This window comes from Hetaerina americana, unplaced genomic scaffold (assembly GCF_022747635.1).
Source record: "Hetaerina americana unplaced genomic scaffold, ioHetAmer1.1.p SCAF_1, whole genome shotgun sequence".
NCBI classification, from domain to species: Eukaryota; Metazoa; Arthropoda; class Insecta; order Odonata; family Calopterygidae; genus Hetaerina; species Hetaerina americana.
This window is the reverse complement of record NW_027286069.1, coordinates 79,159,368-79,179,354: the sequence shown is the minus strand read 5'-3', so window position 1 is coordinate 79,179,354 and position 19,987 is coordinate 79,159,368. Positions and strand designations below refer to the sequence as shown.

The following is a 19,987-nucleotide window of genomic DNA, read 5'->3' as shown; positions in this document are numbered from 1 at the left end:
TGTATCCTTATGGCATAGAAACAGCCCGACCATTTCAGAGATGGTACTTGAGAATCTGCGAACAGTTAACACGTAGTTCACGAGGCGGCCGTAAGATGCTTTAATAGTTGTACTCGTAAGCATATATATTATCGTGATCACTACGATTGTAGCCATCGTTATTGTTACGATCATTACCATTGTTAGCCTGGAGTGTATAGAAAATAGGAGAGGAATCATGAGGGCCGATTAGGTATATCCGCTTAAAGAAAACTGCTTCTGGTAGGGTCTCCTATGCTAGAAAGGTCGAATGCTAGGAGATAGACAAAAATAGGCCTCGCGGCATCCGAGTGTCAATGAGTTAGGAGCAAAGGATACTGACCGATTGGGGTGGGCATATCAGTGTGCCACCTGAAAGAAACGTCCTAATCACTAGAAATCCTTGCGTTATCTAAACTAAAGGGTCTTTCCTGTATCTAAAGAAGATCCAGAAAAGGACGCAATGTTTAGGATTGGTACAAGGAATGTTAGGACAATGATGAGGACAAGGAAGCTAGAAAATATTAGGAAAAAAATGGTGAGTGGGTATAGATATATTAGGCAAGATGGAGAGACAGCAGGTATTACTGGAGAGATAGTTGTACATTGCGGGGGTAGGGCGCATGGATGTATTAGATGAGTATTAAATCATCCCCTGCCTCACACCCTAGTCGTGGCTTTCAGGGTACTATGTAATGTAAAAAGTAATGAATAGGAAACTAGGGAGAAGGAGAGTGAATATAAAGCAAGGAAGTGTTAGAATTCTATTGATCGAGATAAAAGCAGGCTCGAACAATCTAGAGGCAACTCAGGTGTGTATGCTGGCAAGTACTGGTAGGAACAAATGGGCAGCTTGTGCGGTTAATCATAAGAAATAATTGGAAACCTGTCAGCAATGAAGCTCCTAATAGTACAATGGGATTGAAATGTAGTGATAGGAGAGTAGGGTTTAGGAATTGGAAATGATTTTACAGAAACCAAATAAATTCTGTAGAGAAAAATGTTTAATAGTAATTGAGTTGGATAAAACATCATCAGAGGCTTAGGTACATTCAGAAGATGCTGATGTATGCAGATAGCTACCGTTTCCATTTAATTCAATATGCACATGTTCTAATCATGATAGGTATGGAGGCCGCCTTTATAAATTGAGTACATTTTATCTCCAAAATGTGCCTGTATTGGTGACAAATTCTCTGCCACATCATTCAAGTTTAAGATATTACGAGATCAACTTTCTGATGGCAACTGATGCTGAAAGGCTATATTCTCGGTCTGGATATTTGGGAAATACTAATGTGATGCTCATTTTTCTACATTTGTGTTAATTTTATTCTAGACATTTGATTTTATCCAAGTCTATGTGTATTTTATACATTAATATTCTAATGAGTATGTCACCAATTATAAATTAATAAGCAATTAAAGATAGGCTTTGGATGGTCCCTCAAATGTGCTAATGCTATTGATTGCCCTCACATTTTCTTCTCAATTTCCTATATACCTACCTTTATACCAAATGAGAACCCTTCCACTACCCTGCTTATCTTATATCCTTCATATCAGCATCATAGGAAATCTATATATTAAATGTAGGTTTTAGAAGTCTCCAACAACTACAGTATTTATTGCTGTGGACCACTGGTCATGGAGGTTCAACCCATAACTTATCATGTCCACCAAATTTCATGCTTTCCGCCACTTTGAGTCATAGTATTATATTATGTATGCATCACCATGTGGCTTCAACAATTAAATAATTTCCATCGGATGAATTCACTAAATGAAATATCTTAAGTTGTGTAATCAGAGAATTCGCTATTGATAAACTTGGGGATTGGGAACTCCAGCCAAAATATCATTTAAAAAATGTACAGGGACAATATTGGAGAAAATAAAATGTTTTTATCTCAACTGTTGTTCTGTGTATTTCATTCAAAACAAATAAATATACAGCGAAAAACAAAATGGATCCAGAAAAGGTAAAGCCTGGATTTAATGATAACCGATGATTATTAGTTTAAGGTTTCCATGTTCAAAGGTTTCTTTGTGCTATCCTTTATGCAGAGTTCTAACTGATTGTCCTATATAATTTCCTTTTTCATTTCTGAAAACTTAATCCTGTATCTCCCAGTTACCTAGCATAATGATTTCCACTAAGGCCTTTGGTATCCCAATACTCAATATCACCTCCACATACTTTTTCAGCCTTCTTCAGATTTTTTTCAGCAATATCTTTAGCTTGCCCATCATGTTTTTAACTTCAACCGCAATAAGAACGTGTCAGATAATCTGCTGGTAAAAATTAATGACCAATCAATTGAGCATGTGACAGAATGCAAATTTCTAGGTATTTCTCTATGTGCAAATATTTCTTGGGATACTCATGTAAAAGCCCTTCAACACAAGCTGAGTTCAACTTGCTACTTATTAAGACAACTGTATGAAAGTGCAAGTAAAACTGTACTACTCAATTTGTACTATGGGGAAATTTATTCAAATATAACCTACAGTATAATATTATGGGGATCAGCTGATATTTCTCAAACCATCTTTAAAATGCAAAAGAAAGCTATTAGAATCATCACCAGGAAACATCACAATGCTCCATCAAGGCCTATTTTCCGTGAATTAAATTTGCTACCACTCCCGTGCATCTACATTATGTTTTTAATTCTATGTATAAAAAATAACATTGGCAACTATTCTCTTAACTCTGCCTATCATCATCATTACACCAGAGGAAGGAATGACTTCCATTATGGGATTATAAGAACTAAAGCATTGAAATTAGGACCCAATGAAATGGGCATCAGATTATATAACAAACTACCCAAAAGTATCAAGGATACAAAGGGAACTGCTGCATTCAGGCATACATTAAAAAGATATCTACAGCGCAATATGTTCTACTCAGTTGACGAATATCTCAACAATATTCCCAACCAGTAAGTTCATACTTTTAGTTTCTAGCACTGGTCATGGTCTGATTCATGTTAATGATCAATGATTTTTCTGAATTTGATATTGCATGTTACAGCCAATATTCGTGGGTTTGTAACAAACATTTATGTAACTATGAGCATAATTTCTTTTATATATCTTAACTGAGCCTGTGTCTTTGCTCCTCTTTGACGTGCCTTATATCATGTACATACACACCCACCTGGTATTTTTGTATTGTGATCTATGAGCAAATAAAAAGTAATAATAATAATAATAACCATTATTCTTCCCTACCTACCTAAGCCCAACCTACTTTCTCAATTCTCCTCCAAACCGACAGCATCTCTAATATGTACACACCCATCCTCTGGTCTCCTTTAGACCTGGTTTCAAATAAATACAGTAAAATGCTCCCTTTTTAATTATTTGCTAAATATTCCTGTAAGCTATTTCCTTCTCTTTCCAAATGCTTCATCTACAAACACATTTCTTCTAGAACTTCCCATTACAGCCATTTTACCCCAGATATGGCAACTGTTCCAATACATTCTCTCAAACTTTAAGAGACAGAATTCATCAAAATTATATCTGAAATGGTGATGCTAAGGAATCAAAACAAATCTAGTAATAAGATGATCTTTTTCACTGATATAGTACTGCAATGAAATGGCAATCAATACCATTGTCATGCTGTGAAAGTTCGTTCGCTAAGATTTGAATTCCACATGATGTAATAAGTCTATCGAAGAATTAGTACAGGCAGTGATGAAATGCCACACCAAGTAGGAGAGAGGAGACCAGGACTCTACTTGCTTCAAATACTGCATCACACAATAAAAGATCAGCATTCAATGATACCTTTTAATGAATTGTTGAAAAATTATAAAAATTCTGCAATGGCATATTGAAATGGCTACTGCATTAAGGGCATATTTCAGCATGAATGGCTAGTACTCGACATCCACCTAACACCATTGTGGTGGCATGCAGTGTATTATGTAGAAGTTATTGCAAGAGCTCCTTCAGCAACCCAACCATATAACTTTCAACATGGCTGCTGTTTTCGGTTATTCAATTACAATTTGAGTGAGCCAACAGTACCTGTTGCATTATCTAACCGGTATAATGCTACTTCAACCCTCACCCACCACCAATCAATATTGATACTAATGAAATGTTTATGCTGACACAATGAGCTCAAAGTAATACTTAGATTGTAGATATAATTTCCCTCTCTAGGATGGTACAGAGAGGCACTTGATTTAAGAGGTACATACTTTCAAACATCACTTAGATCAGCATTCACTTAGATCATAAATAATTATCAAAATGAATGCCGATCTAATAGCCGGATGGTCTTTTAAACATTTTTGCTAGGTTTCAACCTTCATTTAATAAAAGCTCTGCAGTGAAGTCATCATTCTGACACCATACACTAGGCTTAGCCATTATTCACTAGTAAAATTCTTTAGAAAACCAGAAATGCTACTTTCATTGTCTGAATGTTTATCTATTCATTTGAATATGCACACATACGTAACCAATACAGTGGGCAAGTAAAATGCCCATAATACCGTACAAAAATATTTTGAATCAAAACCCAACCCACCCAGCTGTTAAGGTTTTTCTTGGCACTAAGGAAAGTGAACTATTAAAATTAGAGATAACTTGAGAGGGTAATAATTATCCTTTAATATATTTGACATCATCTGGGCAAAAGTTAAGTTTCTACTATGCTCCATGGGCTCCTGGGAAACCTTTATCTGAACAGGCAGCACAAAGATGCTTTAAAAACTAGATCAAAATATTTCCATATTAATACACTTCAAATTATTGAGTCCAATTTATTAAAATATTAATAGCACTTTTTCAAGTCCCAAGGTGTGATACAACTTTAAATTCAACTTGTCGGTCAACTTTTAAAACAGTAAAGCAGAAAAATTGTTATGTATTTAGGTGGGTTTTTTCATGTAAATAAGGAGAAAATTACCTCTTTGCATAGAATTCTGAAAAATATTCAATCTTACACCAGGCCATTTAATTATCATGAGGCAATATCAATGGACAAAAAATTTATTTAAAACACAAGAACAAGATTTTTTGGAATATCCAATATTCCATTTTGTATTCAAAATTATGTTGATGTATCCATTGCTTCTTCTGGCTGTTCTATCTTCCTCACTGAAATCTCTTCAACAACAATTGGGATGGTTTTTGAGGTAAGGATTGCAGTAGTTCCTCTCTTGTAGCGATAAGAGCCTTGCCTGCAACAAGAGCAGCATTATATGAAGGCTGGAATACAAGTCAACAAATGGAAAAATATAATCACAAACATAAGAATGTAGAATTAAAAAGCATTCCCCAGGATTATGATTACCTAGTTTGTGTAGAGAACACACAAAATTTTAGATGCATACAATGCAAATTCACTTAACCGAATTTCTTTAGTCCCAATGCATTATAAGTTACCCATTTTAATCATAGGGCCACAGGATAATTTCAAAATTTGGTTCAGAATAAGTGATAAGCTGGAGGAATTTGCGGGCAATAGTTACACAAAAAATGATTAATTTTTCAACAAGGACATTGGTAATCACGTCCCAAAATTCTTCAGCATTTCAAGCTAATTATACTTACTCCCAGGGTATAAAATTTTGAAAGGTAAATTTTTTCAAACCTTCACAAAATATTTAAAAAATATGCATTAATGATACTATCAGGAGAATCTTTTGCATGCTCTTTCCCTTTTCCAGATTAAGGTTTAGATGTGAATTCAAACCACTCTAAAAGTAGGAGAAGATCTGACCAGTTTGAAATAAATGACATGCTAAGGTTCCAGATTTAATTTTGATAGTGAAATTATTTGGGTATAGATCAAAGGTTTGAAAATTAATCACATGAACTGAGAAATAATTCCCAGAATAAAACCCAGACAGAATTATAAATATGTAGCCAGTTCGTTAACTTTCTTTTGAATTTCTTACTAAAATTATAAAAAAAATAATTTATCAAACAACAATCAGCACATTTAATTAGCTGGAAATAACCTTGAAATTTTAAGGATTTTAAATGGGCCCTAATTTTAACAGTTTTAAGTGACCGAAATTTGGTTCTTATGGAAAAGGAAAGATAAGAAAGAGATGACATACACACTATAGCTATATTGATATGATGATATCCTATGTACTTCAGAATTGGTAGAGATATTCCTCTGTATAGCTTTCATTCACTCAGTGATGTTTTTAAGGACTCGCAGCTTCAGTCCTCAAGTTCGACGATATGGAAAAAAATTACTTGGGGAGGTTTCCCTATATTGCATCCCTTATCCATTTGGCCAATCAGAGGCACAGTCGCAATTGAGAGAAAATGCAAGGTTCATCAGGCATATGGATAGTTCTACATCCAGATACCAGCACCAGAAGATTAGCTAGCTACACGCAAGTGCATTATCTGTCAGATCTGGAAAGACAAATGTCAGTCCATCCTCAATTATACAAAATGAAGGGAAAGATATTTCATCAACTAATAATGCAGAAATATTCAATTTGACTGATAGGTCCAGCAGAGTGACAAACCTAATCATTAGTGGCCTAAATCTATAAGATCTGATCTGCTTAGTAACAAGTTTGACAGGCAAGACATGGCCCAAAGTATTGTACACATGCAAGAAATATCGGTAGTATGTTGCTTAAGTGCATGGTGGTTTTTCCATTTTTCTGATCTCAGAATGTTCTTTGTAGGAAGAAAAAACCTGCTCTTATATTGTTGGGGGTAGTGGTTACATGCCTGGTATTAAATAAGAAAAATGACTGGTACCAAGTGAACTAAGGCATGGTTGTAATTGTGAAATACACACATGCCTTCCTTTCATATGTAGTGAGAACATAAACCATAAAAGAGATATCATCTGAGAATGAATGACAGAAACGTTGATCTACTAAATCAGTTTTGGATTTTGATTTTAAAAGCTTTGCGTTGGCACTATGAAAACCACTTTATAAGGAATGTGATTAAGCAATTGCATCCCTACCATCCAACACTTAAATTAAATATCTTTGATGCTTGGCTTTACCATAAGAATGGAAGATAATGGGACATTTCTATAAAACCTCCAAGAACATTCTTTTAACCTTACGTAGTCCCCTGTTTTTTCTTTATTCTTACATTAGACAGAGTATAGAAGGTCACAGAAAACAATAAATCTTTGCTATGGTTTTAAGGTTATGGGTAAACACAACAAACACATTTTAATTACTTGTTACTCTACCAGATTTGTTCAAATTCCAGTATTCAGTTTATATTTGAACTGGTTATCAAGTTTCAAAATCCATAAGTACATATAAGTAATTGAATTTTGGAGGATAAAGTCAATGAGATTTGGACTTATAAATTGAACTCCTCTCGTGTGAAAGGGAGAAAACTACTCAGCTTGAGAAATGCAGATACAATTTTTTCCCGTGAACAGTACTGGTGAGCTTCAACCACTGAATTTAGGTATAATTCAATCATTTAAGGCCCCTTATCAAAGAATGATTGTACCAAAATTCATATCTCTGCATGACTGTGGCAGGAATATAAAGGCAATTACATTGAATGTAGTTGATGCTTTATACTGCATATCATGGGCTTGGAAGCAAGTTAAGGATTCTACAATATACAAGTATACTACCTTGATCAAAAAGTTCCCGGAATAACCACCGTGTGGCGCTCCCATCGTTCCGATTTGAGTTCTGTTTTTTTTGTTAAATTGGTACATCTGTTGTCGATATTCCCTTTAAATCTTAGTGTCATAACTTGACATTTGCAAAAGTTACGTAGCCAAGAGTACATCTATCTCTGTGTGTGTTGGCGATTTTTTACAATTGCAGAAATGGATTTAAATTTGCAACAACGAACTTGTATTAAATTTTGCGTAAAAAACGGATTTAGTGGTGCACGGACGTTGGAAATGTTGGAAAAGTGTTTCGGCAACGATTCTCTAAAAAAAAACGGTCGTTTACCAGTGGCACGAGCGGTTCAGAAGTGGTCGTGAGTCAATCGAAGATGATGAACGCAGTGGCAGACCATCGACATCGAAAGTCGGTGAAAAAATTGATAAAGTAAAAGAAATGTTGGTCAATAACCGCAAATTAACCATCAGAGAAATAGCGGAGGACTTGAACATTGCCTATGGACCCGCCCAAGACATTGTGGTTAATGATTTGGGTTTCCGTCGTGTAGCAGCAAAGTTGGTGCCAAAAGACCTCAATTTCATGCAAAAAAGAGACCGTGTTGACGTCGCAAAAGACATGATTTGCGAGGCTGAATCCGATCCCACATTCATCAAAAGGATCATTACTGGAGACGAGACGTGGGTTTATGAGTACGACACGCAATCCAGACATCAGGCAAGTGAATGGCGTTCACCAAATGAGCCGAGACCAAAGAAACCACGTCGTTTTCAGTCAAAAAAGAAGGCAATGCTGACGGTTTTCATGGATTACAACGGTGTAGTGCATCATGAATTTTTGCCAGAAGGCCAGACAGTAAACAAAGAGTATTATTTGGGCGTTATGAGACGTTTGCGTGAAGCAATTCGCCGAAAGAGACCAGAAATGTGGGCAGAAAACTCGTGGATTTTGCACCATGATAACGCACCGTCGCACAGTGCTATCATTATTCGTAATTTTTTGACGAAAAATGCAACAAATACCATCCAACAGCCACCGAATTCACCTGATTTGGCTCCCTGTGACTTCTTTCTGTTCAATCGAGTTAAAAAACCATTACGGGGAACGCGTTTTAGCAGCCGAGAGGAAGTAATGGAAAAATCGCAGGAAGCACTGATGGACATACCGAAAACCGAATATAAAAAATGTTTCGAGGATTGGATCAAGCGCTGGCATAAGTGTGTTGCAGTCGATGGGGATTACTTTGAAGGGGACAATATAGATTTAGATGAATAAACTTGTATTTTTAATTTTCTGAATAAATTCCGGGAAATTTTTGATCAAGGTAGTAAATGCTTTAGGAAGACAGGATTTTAAGTTGATTGTGATGAAAAAATTCCAGTTGAAGTTATTCATGATGATAACGACATTAAAGACAATGACTTCAGTAATTAAGGCTGTAAAAGTGAAAAGTTTGCTTTTCCTGCTATTTGTATCCACATGTTACACATTTTTCTAGGGTCCCTAGAAAAGTACACATGACGGCATACTGTAATTGACTTTATGAGGCAGAATACATCTGATCTAAGCAACAATGCATTTTTCAAACCTTTTGGACCAAACAGTTATGACAATTAGGAGTATTTTTTCCTTAATTTGCAATTTCCCCCTCAAAGAAAGCTATTGAGGCATTTTTTTTGACATAATGCATTCATTCTGGCTCTAATCAAGATCCTGACAAAGAAAATTAGAGTTTGAGTCAACAAACATTCAAACTTCCTTGGGATGTGTGACATTTCCTGCAAAATTCATACTGCATTTGGAGGAAACTTGTATCGATTCTCCCAGTCATTCTACAGTGTGCATCCAGTGGTCTAAATGAAAAAAAAAAACCTTTGCAACAATCAATGCAGACAATGCTATTTTCACTGGCATTGCCAAAAATTAAAAATTTACTATAGAAGAAGCTACGTGGCACACAGACAAATGAGGATGTCATTGATAGTTATGCTAAAAAGGAATGTAAATTTTATTTATTTCATTCAATAGAAATAGTTAAAACAATGGTTCAAATCACTTTCTCCAGGACACCATTGTACTTCATTTTAATTTGAATATGAAGATATTTCAAGAGCAATATTTGTAATATCTGTTAATGTAGTCAATTGATTTTATCAAGGCTAGACAAGAATTCTACAAAGTGAAAGGGAGGAATTTGGTTTAAGATCAGTCTACATCCTTCGGCCTCAAAATCATGTCATGCCACTTGGAGCACACAACTGTTTTTATGACATCTGCAGATAATGAGGTTTGCTACCCTCCACTTTGAAGTTCCCTTTAGCACCTACTATAATGGTTGGAGTTGTCCCTAATTATTTCAAGTGTACCATGCATCAACTAAATACATACCTTACTCCTTTAATATTGGCTTGATCATAAGGACGAATGTATTCCACATTGCCACGCCTTATAACACAAATATCAACATTGCTTCCAGACCCCAAATCATTGAAAATACCAGCAGCAATGGCATTACGAACCAATTTTTTCCCTTCTTCCTCCTGTAAATTAAATATTGTATAAATATACTGGTAGCCAATATTATATAACAACCAGAACAAAATTAACATGCATTTTGATGTTTATGTCTAACTCTCATATCTCACGAAGAAAACATTTGTAGCAAGAGGAAAGTTCTCATATTAATAAGAGAAATTAATTAAGCCAAAAATTCAATATTAATAAGGGACAATTTTGGAATTAAAACACATGACATAACAGTGACATGATTAAATCACACCAACATTGCCCTGCATTACACTAGTGTTCAATAGTTACTTGTTTTATACAATAAAATATTTTGATATAATAAGGACACATTATTATAATTGGTAATCTACCAATTAAAGCAGGTTTTGGATGGGCACAGGTTACACATAGGATAACCTGGCAATTATTTCGAACTTTTCATGAAGAGAGAGATTTGCTTATTACATGGAAGATATTGCATTTATTATATCTAAGACTATGTACAGGGTCTGCCTAAAAAATAACTAATATATTAATTATTTCTGTAGACTCAGATGCAATTATCCACAAACAGTTTGTGCCTCAGGGACAGACCAAGGCAAAGTGCCATTCCACACCGCCTTCCTCACAATCAAGTAACAGGGCAAGCACAAGGTGGAAACACTACCCCAGCCGCCTTATAGCCCCAATACGGTGCCTCCGAACTAAGTTTTGTCCCCAAAAATAAAAAGGAGCTTGAAAGGCAACCATTTGGGAATGCTAGATAATGTCAAAGAGGCCGCGATTAGGTGCCTCAATGAAATTCCCATTGATGCCTTCCAGTAAGTCTCCCATGATTGGCAGAGGTGCTGGCATCCATGTGTTGATGCACAAGGGTTCCATTTTGAAGAATTTTATTAATTCGTATTTTTATCTGTAATAAATTTTTTACATAATCATTTCCCTCTTTTTTGGAACAGAGCCTATACTGTGATGTCATGATGTGATGAAACCAAAGTTGTATATATTAAATAAATTTGTGAAACACTAAGTTATTCATTTGATTCCCAAAGTCTTTATAATTTATTATTCAAAGAACTCTTCTCGTTGGTAAATTAATGCGTACTTAAGCACCATGAGAATTCACCTCCTTTCACAAGTGTTTTCCTCATCACAATGTCTGCGTTTTTGATTTTACCACTAGCCTTACCCAGTGGAATTTGCCTTGTCATACCCAAAATTATTATAAGCATCTCTACTTTCAGCAGCCAACTCCTCAGGCACCATACCAAACACCATTTAACAGATTGTCTCCACTCAAAATTTACTCTCATACTAATTATCTCAACCTTCTATGCCTATGATTCTATGCCATAGGTCTGAATCAGCTACAACCATGGAAAATGCTGCTGTAGCCTCTCCTACGCCCATAATGAACCTGATAAACTTAACCGTTTCTAAGGAAAAAGCATAAAAATGCCTAAGATATTTACAGACAAACAACATTGTTTTTGAAATTCTTTCACTGCAACACGTTAGTGCAATGCACTCAACCGAGATAATGCCAGAACTGCACAAAAAATGCATCATCAAAACAGCAAGTTATCACATATGCAGTACATTAATTTCAAATCTTGTTTTAAGATTGTATAGTGAATCTAATATTAATTATGGAAATTAAAAAGTCAGGAGAGAGCAGGCAAACTGAAGGGAATATGGGTAAAAAGGTAAAGAAAAATACGGAGAGGCTGAGCAAGACAAAAAATTGGATAAGGAAAATGTCAGCAGGAAATAAGGGTTTTCTGGGTACATGTACATATATTTACAACAATTTCAACTGATACCTTGACACCACAAAAATTGGCATTTATCTATTCTTCTTGACCATTAAATGATTGCAAAGATGAACTATAAATATCTAGACCAGTGGTTAGCATCAACTCTAGTGTGATGGGAAAATTTCCTAATGGAAAGCACTCTCGAACCTAATATACAATTATAATGTACATTATGTCAATTCATTGTTTCACCCAAGGGTAGTTCTATTTGTTATAAAAGAAATCTCATTTAGCACAACAATTTTATTTTAAATTTCAGCAAAAAATTGTTGGACCCAAGACTTGTTTCACCCTCCAAAAAAACTGTAATTATCTAAAGATGGAATATTTACATTAGTATATCATGCATTATCGTTTACTTACAGACATATTTGGCTTCCAATGTGACTCAAAAACCGCCATCGCTGCAAGAGATCCAGAACCCATTGTAGCATAAGGCAACTTATCCGTAGATCCATGTGGGTATATGCAGTACAGATGTGGACCTGATAAGTCTACACCACCAAGCACAAGGGCAGCACCAATGAATCCCTGAAAAATCTCAATCAATTACTTCAAAGAAGTCTTGGTGTGGACATTAAGAGGTCGTTATAATTCAATGAACATCCCTTACAATAAATTCTTTGCTTTACACGGCAATGGTCTCTTAATGTACTAATACTTCCGGGCAGCATTAACCACATTGACTCTGTAGTCACAAGTAAGATACGATTATTTGCTGATGATGTAGCTGTGTACCATGATATCTGTGACTCTGGGGACTCAGCGGCTTCATTAGATGAACTTAATGCTATACACAATGCCGGTGCAACACTTGGCAATTAGAATTAAAGTTAGAAAAGTGCGTAGTGATAAATTTTTGGAAAAAGAGCAATTCCCTCCCGAAAGCTTACAGCTTGGGGAACACCAAAATGGAATGTGTTGGCATGTGTTGAATGGGAAAATGTGATGAAAAGATCAAAGATAAATGTTATCTGTCGTTGGTTAGGCCTCATGGATAGATAGATTTATTCGCCATAGAACAATACATAATGGTATGGGCTTGGTTAAGATTCAATTACATTTTTTGGTACATTAACATACACATATTCATAGGAATAATTATGTACATGAAATATATGAGTATTAAAGATTAAAAAAAAAAGGAATTTCCTACATGGGCTCTTTCTATGTACTCTTGGATGCTATAAAAAACATTATTTACAAAGAAATCTTTCAACATTTTTTTGAATTTATTTTCTTCGGGGAGTATTCGTTTTAACTCTTCAGGAAGTCGATTAAACAGCAGTCTTCCTGAAACTTCTGGGGTTTTTTGTAGTACTGCTACTCTGCAATGGCCATTATGAAAATTATCGTAACCCCTGGTGTCGTACTTGTGAACATCCCTATTCCTGACCAGTGAAGGGGTTTTGGTGCAGGCTAACAAAATCACATAATACATATATATATACACAGGGAATGGTCATGATTTTGTAACATTTGAAATACTCCCTGCAAGATTTTCTTGCATTTAGTTTAAATATGCACGTTTTTGAAGTGTGAATATTCTATTGATGTTTCCATCTGCTGAACACCCCCAGCAGACGATGCCCTTTCGAGCCATGGACTCAAATATACCATGGTATACTGGGATTAATACTTCTATATTACAATAGGTGGCAAGATTTTTTATAAGGATAAGGGTTGAACATAAGTTTTTACTACATTTTTCTATTTGAAACCTCCAGCTTAACTTGGTGTCCATTTCTAAACCCAATAAGGTGGTATGTCCCAACTCAGAAATCAATTGTTTTCCTATTTCTACAGAAATATTTGACTGAAGGTCTCTACTACTAAATACCAAGTAAACTGTTTTTCTTGCATTTCGTTGTAAAATATTTACATGCAGCCATTGAGCGACTGTAATCACCATAGCATAAATATCTATTTCTAATTGAGATGATTTAGTATGGCCAGATCATTCAGAATATGCTGCAAGTATATGCGATCCTCACGAAGTTGGATTGATTGAAGAATTGGATCGCATACAGCATCGAGGAGATAGCTTTGCAAAACAGTGTTATGATAAACTTCGAAGCATATCCATAATATTAGAGCAGCTGGACTGGTAATCACCCATGGAGCAAAGGTCAAATAAAAGATTGAAGCTCTTGCATTAATTGGAAGGTCCCTTTAGGCATGACGTTGAAATTGTATAGTAACCCAATCATACAACAGTAAGTGAGATCGTGCTAATAAAATTAGCGAGATTAAATGTATAACAGATAGAGTTAAGGGGTCATTTTTCCACGAGCGATAGGGGATCATAATATCGTTGTCCGATCATGGTAGGGTCATGTTCAGGTAAAAATTAGTCTGATGTGTGCTCACCCCCTGCCATGCACCCTAGCGGCGGCTTGCAGGGTATATAAATTCACAAACGCATCGTATTGAATGGGCCAAATTATCCAGCAATTTTGTGGTTGGTCAAAATCAATACCTTAGAAACATAACGTTTACCTAAATGACTTCTGGAATGCTAAGGAATTAGGGTGTTTGCAGTTTATAATAACTTAAATAGAATGATTACAAATCAATTATGTTACTTCTGAATAACTATATCGAATTTCTACAGCATGAATATTATTAATGTGAAAGATAACCATTCCATGTCATTGTGAAAATAACATACCTGATACCTAAAAAGCATCTGCTTTAACATTCGATTGGCGGTAGCAACAGGAACGACTCGGCCAGTATTAAGGCGGTGAAGCTCTAGTTGAGATGCAATCATCTGTGTTGTCATTTCAGTATCGGCAGCGGTTCCAGCACCGCAGCAGCTGTTTTTCAAGCAAAACTTCAGTACAAAACCGATGAAATTACAGAGTATACTAAGGTTAACAACGGAATAACGTGCCTAATATAAGATATGACCAATTGCTTGAAAAATATGCGGAAAAAACTTCCATTAACCCCGTTTGTTTCAAAGCAATATTCCTACAACACCAACTGATTACTCACTAGATATTCTCCGATAAGTAATGAATCTTGGAACAATTTTTGTCAGATACAATGGTGTCTTCAGTTGCTCGAGTATCAGCTCCAAGAATAACACCATCTTTGTAAATTATTCCTACGATTGTCGTCCCCGTTTTGGTATACTTAGGCAAAGGAAATCCTTTCTGAACCAGCAGTGCATTCCTGAAAGCATAAGTTCATGACTAGGCAATTTTAACTGTTGAGACTACATTCTAAAGCGAAGCATAAAATAATAATTTTTTGATTCTTTTCCACTTGAGCGTTAAAGACATATTCATGCAAAAAAACATAATTTCCCAACCTTCTGCAATTTTCAAAGGAAAAACCCGGTTCAATATTCTCGGGAACCAACACAGACGCCATTGTTCCGTTTACTTGTGCTGTCAACTTATGACAAAAGCCTGAGATCCCGGACACTTAACACTCGTGTTAAAGTGAAAGTTAAGCTAACGTAGTTTGGCGTCCGGTTGATAGATGACGCAACAATCTCGGCACCACAAGGTTTTGCCGGAAATTTCAAATTTATTTATAAATATTTATACATTAAAAGAAATGTTTTAATGGGCGCCAAGCGTAGACAATTCTTTTCTGCGTTTGAATATTCACCTTTCTGACAAATGTGAAAAGGATATGACGTTAACTCACAAAAAATAGGTTCAGTTGCATATATGGGTGGTTCATGTGGTGCAGGCATTTCTCAAGGTTCATCATTATGACCAATGTGGAACAACCCTTACTACAGAATTTAATATATTACAGGATACCTATTTGTATTTTCTTTTAGGTGATGACCAACAATCCACAACCTGACTCTCTGAAGAACGTCTTTCTCCTATATGCATCACTATGGCTGGGCGTGAATTAACACAATTAGATCACCAGAAAAATTTGTCCAATTTAATAACCCATAAACTGTTTGAAGCAGTTTATTTCCAATTTTTCAGATGTCACTCATAGAATTGATTTTGATATTTTTTTCTCGTATAATAATCTTAAATTACTTATAAAATATAATTAATAATCTTGAATTACTTATTAAATGTTCTTATGAAATATAATCTTAAATTACTTTCATGGTGATTGCAGCAGCCATAGTTACTAGTTTCACAAATTATTGAAACACTTATTCGTCAACTGTTAATTTGCCAGATTTCATATATATATTTCTCAAAATTGCAACAATTCCTCACTCGATACCAAAATTCTAATGTAATTCTTTTTCTTTGGAAGAGTTTTGTGGTACCAACCAAAAATTGACAGTCATTTTGCTAAGGTTTGTTATAAAAATATGCATTAAATATAAGACCCATTTTTTAATGAACAATTTGTGGTTTTTTATTGAATTAATATGCGTTTCTCCATTCAATAAATATATAATGGCCAACATAACAAATGGCCTATATTTTTCTTTCCTTAGAACATCGCCAAAGTCATTTCCTGATGTCGGGGCATCGCTTTGGTGACATAATTTAATAAATAATTGAAAATATGATCAATATATGTAAAGCAATATAAGAAATACGAAGAATCAGACAGTGACATAATATGATCTACGGTGCAATAATGTGATGCCCACGCCATCTATCAACCAAAATGTAACCATGTCATAGTTTCATTGTTAAACAACCATCATCAAGTGAGAATTTGTTGAGGAATAAGTTGAATTCTCTCGTCATCAGCATGCTTTTGAAGGAAGGGGGCATAACCTTGAGTAAATAACCCTTGGATGAGTGGTCAGCGGGACACATTGATCTGGAGTCCACTTTGGTGTTTTATAGCTAGGAAATGAAACCAAAGCTCTGTTGACTTCAATGAATAGATCCTGACTAAATATAAAAATGATACTTTTTTGTCATCAATGTCAACTTCGAAGATCTATGTCATACAGGAATAGGCAATGATAAGATAAGGCATTAGGATCCTGAACATTGTGATGTCTTTGCTCCCTGCTATGATGCAGAACAAAAAATGGATGTAACGAAGTAGGAGGAAATGTTTAAGGAGATACTTCAAAAGTACACATAGATGTCAGTCGGTATAAATGCTTCACCACTTCAAGTTATGGCAAGATAAGTCCATACGTGTCACTTCTGCAAATTTTAAATGGATGGATGATGCCTCAGTAGATGCCAAGAAACATTAGGGTCTCTTTGCACTCCATCTTGAATCCACTCAAAATATCAACCTTCAGAGGGACAGTTGTGTTGTAGATGTGATGTTGACAGTAGATGACCCTGGTATTGGGAAAGCCATTTACTTGAACTTTCTTGCCCAAAAAAATTCAGAGGTGATATCCTAAGAAATGGCTTTCAGTCATAGATCCAAGTATGGAGGAACATCAGAATCATCTTTTAGAGTGGCTAAATTGTTCAGCTTCTGACTTGGAGGTTGAAGAATTAGAGGTAAAATATCGGCTATTTGAAATTGTTAAAATTGGGAGCTCTGCCCTATAACAAAAGATTTTCAACAACTATTGGAAAAGAGATAATGAAATGATGATGTTGTTTGATGGCTTCGATGAAATATGCCGTAAATTCAGAACTGCTGTCACTTCATTCATTTTAGTACTGAGGAAAAATAACTGCAACATAAAAAATCTTTGTTCCAACCAGACTTTATGGAACTTGTAAATTGCTTGACTTGACAACTTGAAAATTCCTTAAATGCAATTTCGTAGTGTCTGGCTCCATTTAGCCAAAAGGACATAATTAATTTCATGAATGCATATTGGAATGCACCTCTTGGGACTTATGTGTTGGAGAATAGGCTAGAGAAAACAAAAACCATTATTGATAACTTTCAGAAGTTAGTCTCTGAAATCAATGACACAGATTCAATTTCATGAAAGACATGGACAAAATTGTAAATGACTCCAAGTCAGTGCAAAAAGGCTTTCAAAAAAATGGATTTTTATACCAGTGGCAAGGGTTGTGTTGGAACAGTAATCTTCATTTCAAGGCCTGGTCAAAATCACGGAAACACCATTCCATGTTCAAATGGCTGCAAATATACTTTTAACGACTCCTTTAAAATGAAGAGGAACGCCAGTCTTGCCCATTTCTATTAGCGATTTTACGACATTAAGTTGAAGATCTTCGGAAGAGAGAAGGTCCATGCATAAGGTACTGTCAATGCTGGCAATCTGGTCAAGATGGGTCAGGAGAAACCGAGAAAATTTTGAAGAGATTTTCTGCATAACTACTGATTGACGATGAATGTCATATCATCATTTATTCACCAGCAGACCATATGGTATAGGTTTTCTCAAAGCAGAATATGTATATATGTATTTAAAACAATAGCAGCATGAGGATACAAATTGAAATTGAAAATAAACAACTTGGCTTTTCAGCATAGAATATTTTTTATTTAGGTAGGGGTTCAACACAAGAGTGGGGTGTACAAACTCTTCTGCAAAGACTGCAACCGGATACACATAGGCCAGATGGGAAGGAGATTTGAGACGAGATTATAGGAGCACTGAGCATGCTTCAGAAACAACATCTCTCTGTCACTCTTTGCCAAACACCTGAGAGATTGTGGCAACAGCAGCGACTTCATCCCTGAAATCCTTCACATTGAGAAGAAAGGCTACCACCTCGATGCATTGGAGCAATTACAAATCCTTCAGTGCATAAATTACAGAGAAGACGTTTTGACTATCGATTTTCTTTACCCTTAACATTCCCCATTATAGTATTTCCCTCACCCCTCTGCCAACTAAACTGACACCAAGCAAACCTTTTCCATGATATAGTAACCCCTCCCAGCCTGCTACTTAATCACCTAACTAATTACCTAGTGCCGTTCTTCCCGTTCACATTACCCATTCCCCCACTCCTTTACCAACTAACTTAATGCCAAGCAAACCTTTTTCAACATTGTATTAATCCCTCCTCCCAGACTGCTAATTGGTCAATATTACCAATCCATCTCCTCCAACCATAAACTTTTAGCCCTTCTCTTCCTACCTCAACCAATCCTTTCCTTCCTCCCTCCTTTTCCCCTCCATCCAGAGATATACAAGCATTACTGTGTTTATACCCTCGTATATACTGTGTTTGACCTGTATATTTACCCAATGATGTGAACCATAATGAAGCCTAGGTCGTAAATAATAAAGTTTCGATGTGGAAAAGCCAAGCTGTTTATTTTACATTTCAATATGAAGATTTTCCACCAAGGCATGCCAGAAACTGTTTTATATATAAGGATACAATTCAAGCTATATACAGACACATCCATTGGCTATAAGACAGGTATTCATTTACACAATAAAACATTCTTTTGAATAAAAAATATCTTAATTCACTCTTAAAGGTCACCAAACACATATTAGATTTCAGAAAAGAAGGAAGTTTATTGTACAAAATAAGTCCCATGGTCTTGGGCCCTTGGTAGGTGTATCTTGTGCGCACAAAATTGATGTGTAGACTGTTTCAGTTGTGGGTAATGTGATTGCGGACATCAGCATGAGTAGGGAAAGTCTTTAGGTTCATTCTTGTGCATATTACAATAGTAAAAATATAAATACACAGAGGGGGTAAAAGGTCAAATGCCTAAATAATGGAAGACTAGGGGAATCATATCTAACATTAGCTATCAATCGTACAACTTTTTTTTTTGTGATTTAAAAATGGATATAGTCTCTGGGGATGAACCCCAGAAAATGACATTTGAAACAATATGAGAATAATACAGACCATAATAGAGTGATAGAAGAACATTATTAGAAACAGTAAAGCGGATTTTCCAGATTAGGAAACACAGTGGACTGATAAACATAACAGTGTCAGGTTTAACTTTGTGGAATTCCTTCATTATGAGGGTAAAAAGAAACTTTACACTTCCACAATAAAGATTTAATATTTCACAACCATGGTTTCGATGATGCGCAGCATCGAAACAATGGTTGGGAAATATTAAATCTTTCTGTGGAAGGGTAAAGTTTCTGTTTACCCTCATTATAGTGGACTGAGTTTCTTCAAGAGCATATCAATGCGAGAATCC

General features: G+C 35.6%; 1 protein-coding gene across 1 annotated transcript; it reads right to left on the bottom strand.

Annotated features, from left to right (window-relative positions):
- Window positions 1-4,963: 4,963 nt before the first annotated feature.
- Window positions 4,964-15,395, bottom strand: Prosbeta2 (Proteasome beta2 subunit). The gene is made up of 6 exons (XM_071592023.1): window positions 15,279-15,395; window positions 14,960-15,139; window positions 14,631-14,778; window positions 12,323-12,490; window positions 10,023-10,174; window positions 4,964-5,228 (listed from the first exon to the last, which is right to left on the bottom strand). Exons 1-6 carry the CDS (start codon window positions 15,338-15,340, stop codon window positions 5,099-5,101), a joined length of 840 nt encoding a protein of 279 aa, XP_071448124.1. The 5' UTR covers window positions 15,341-15,395; the 3' UTR covers window positions 4,964-5,098.
- Window positions 15,396-19,987: the final 4,592 nt, after the last annotated feature.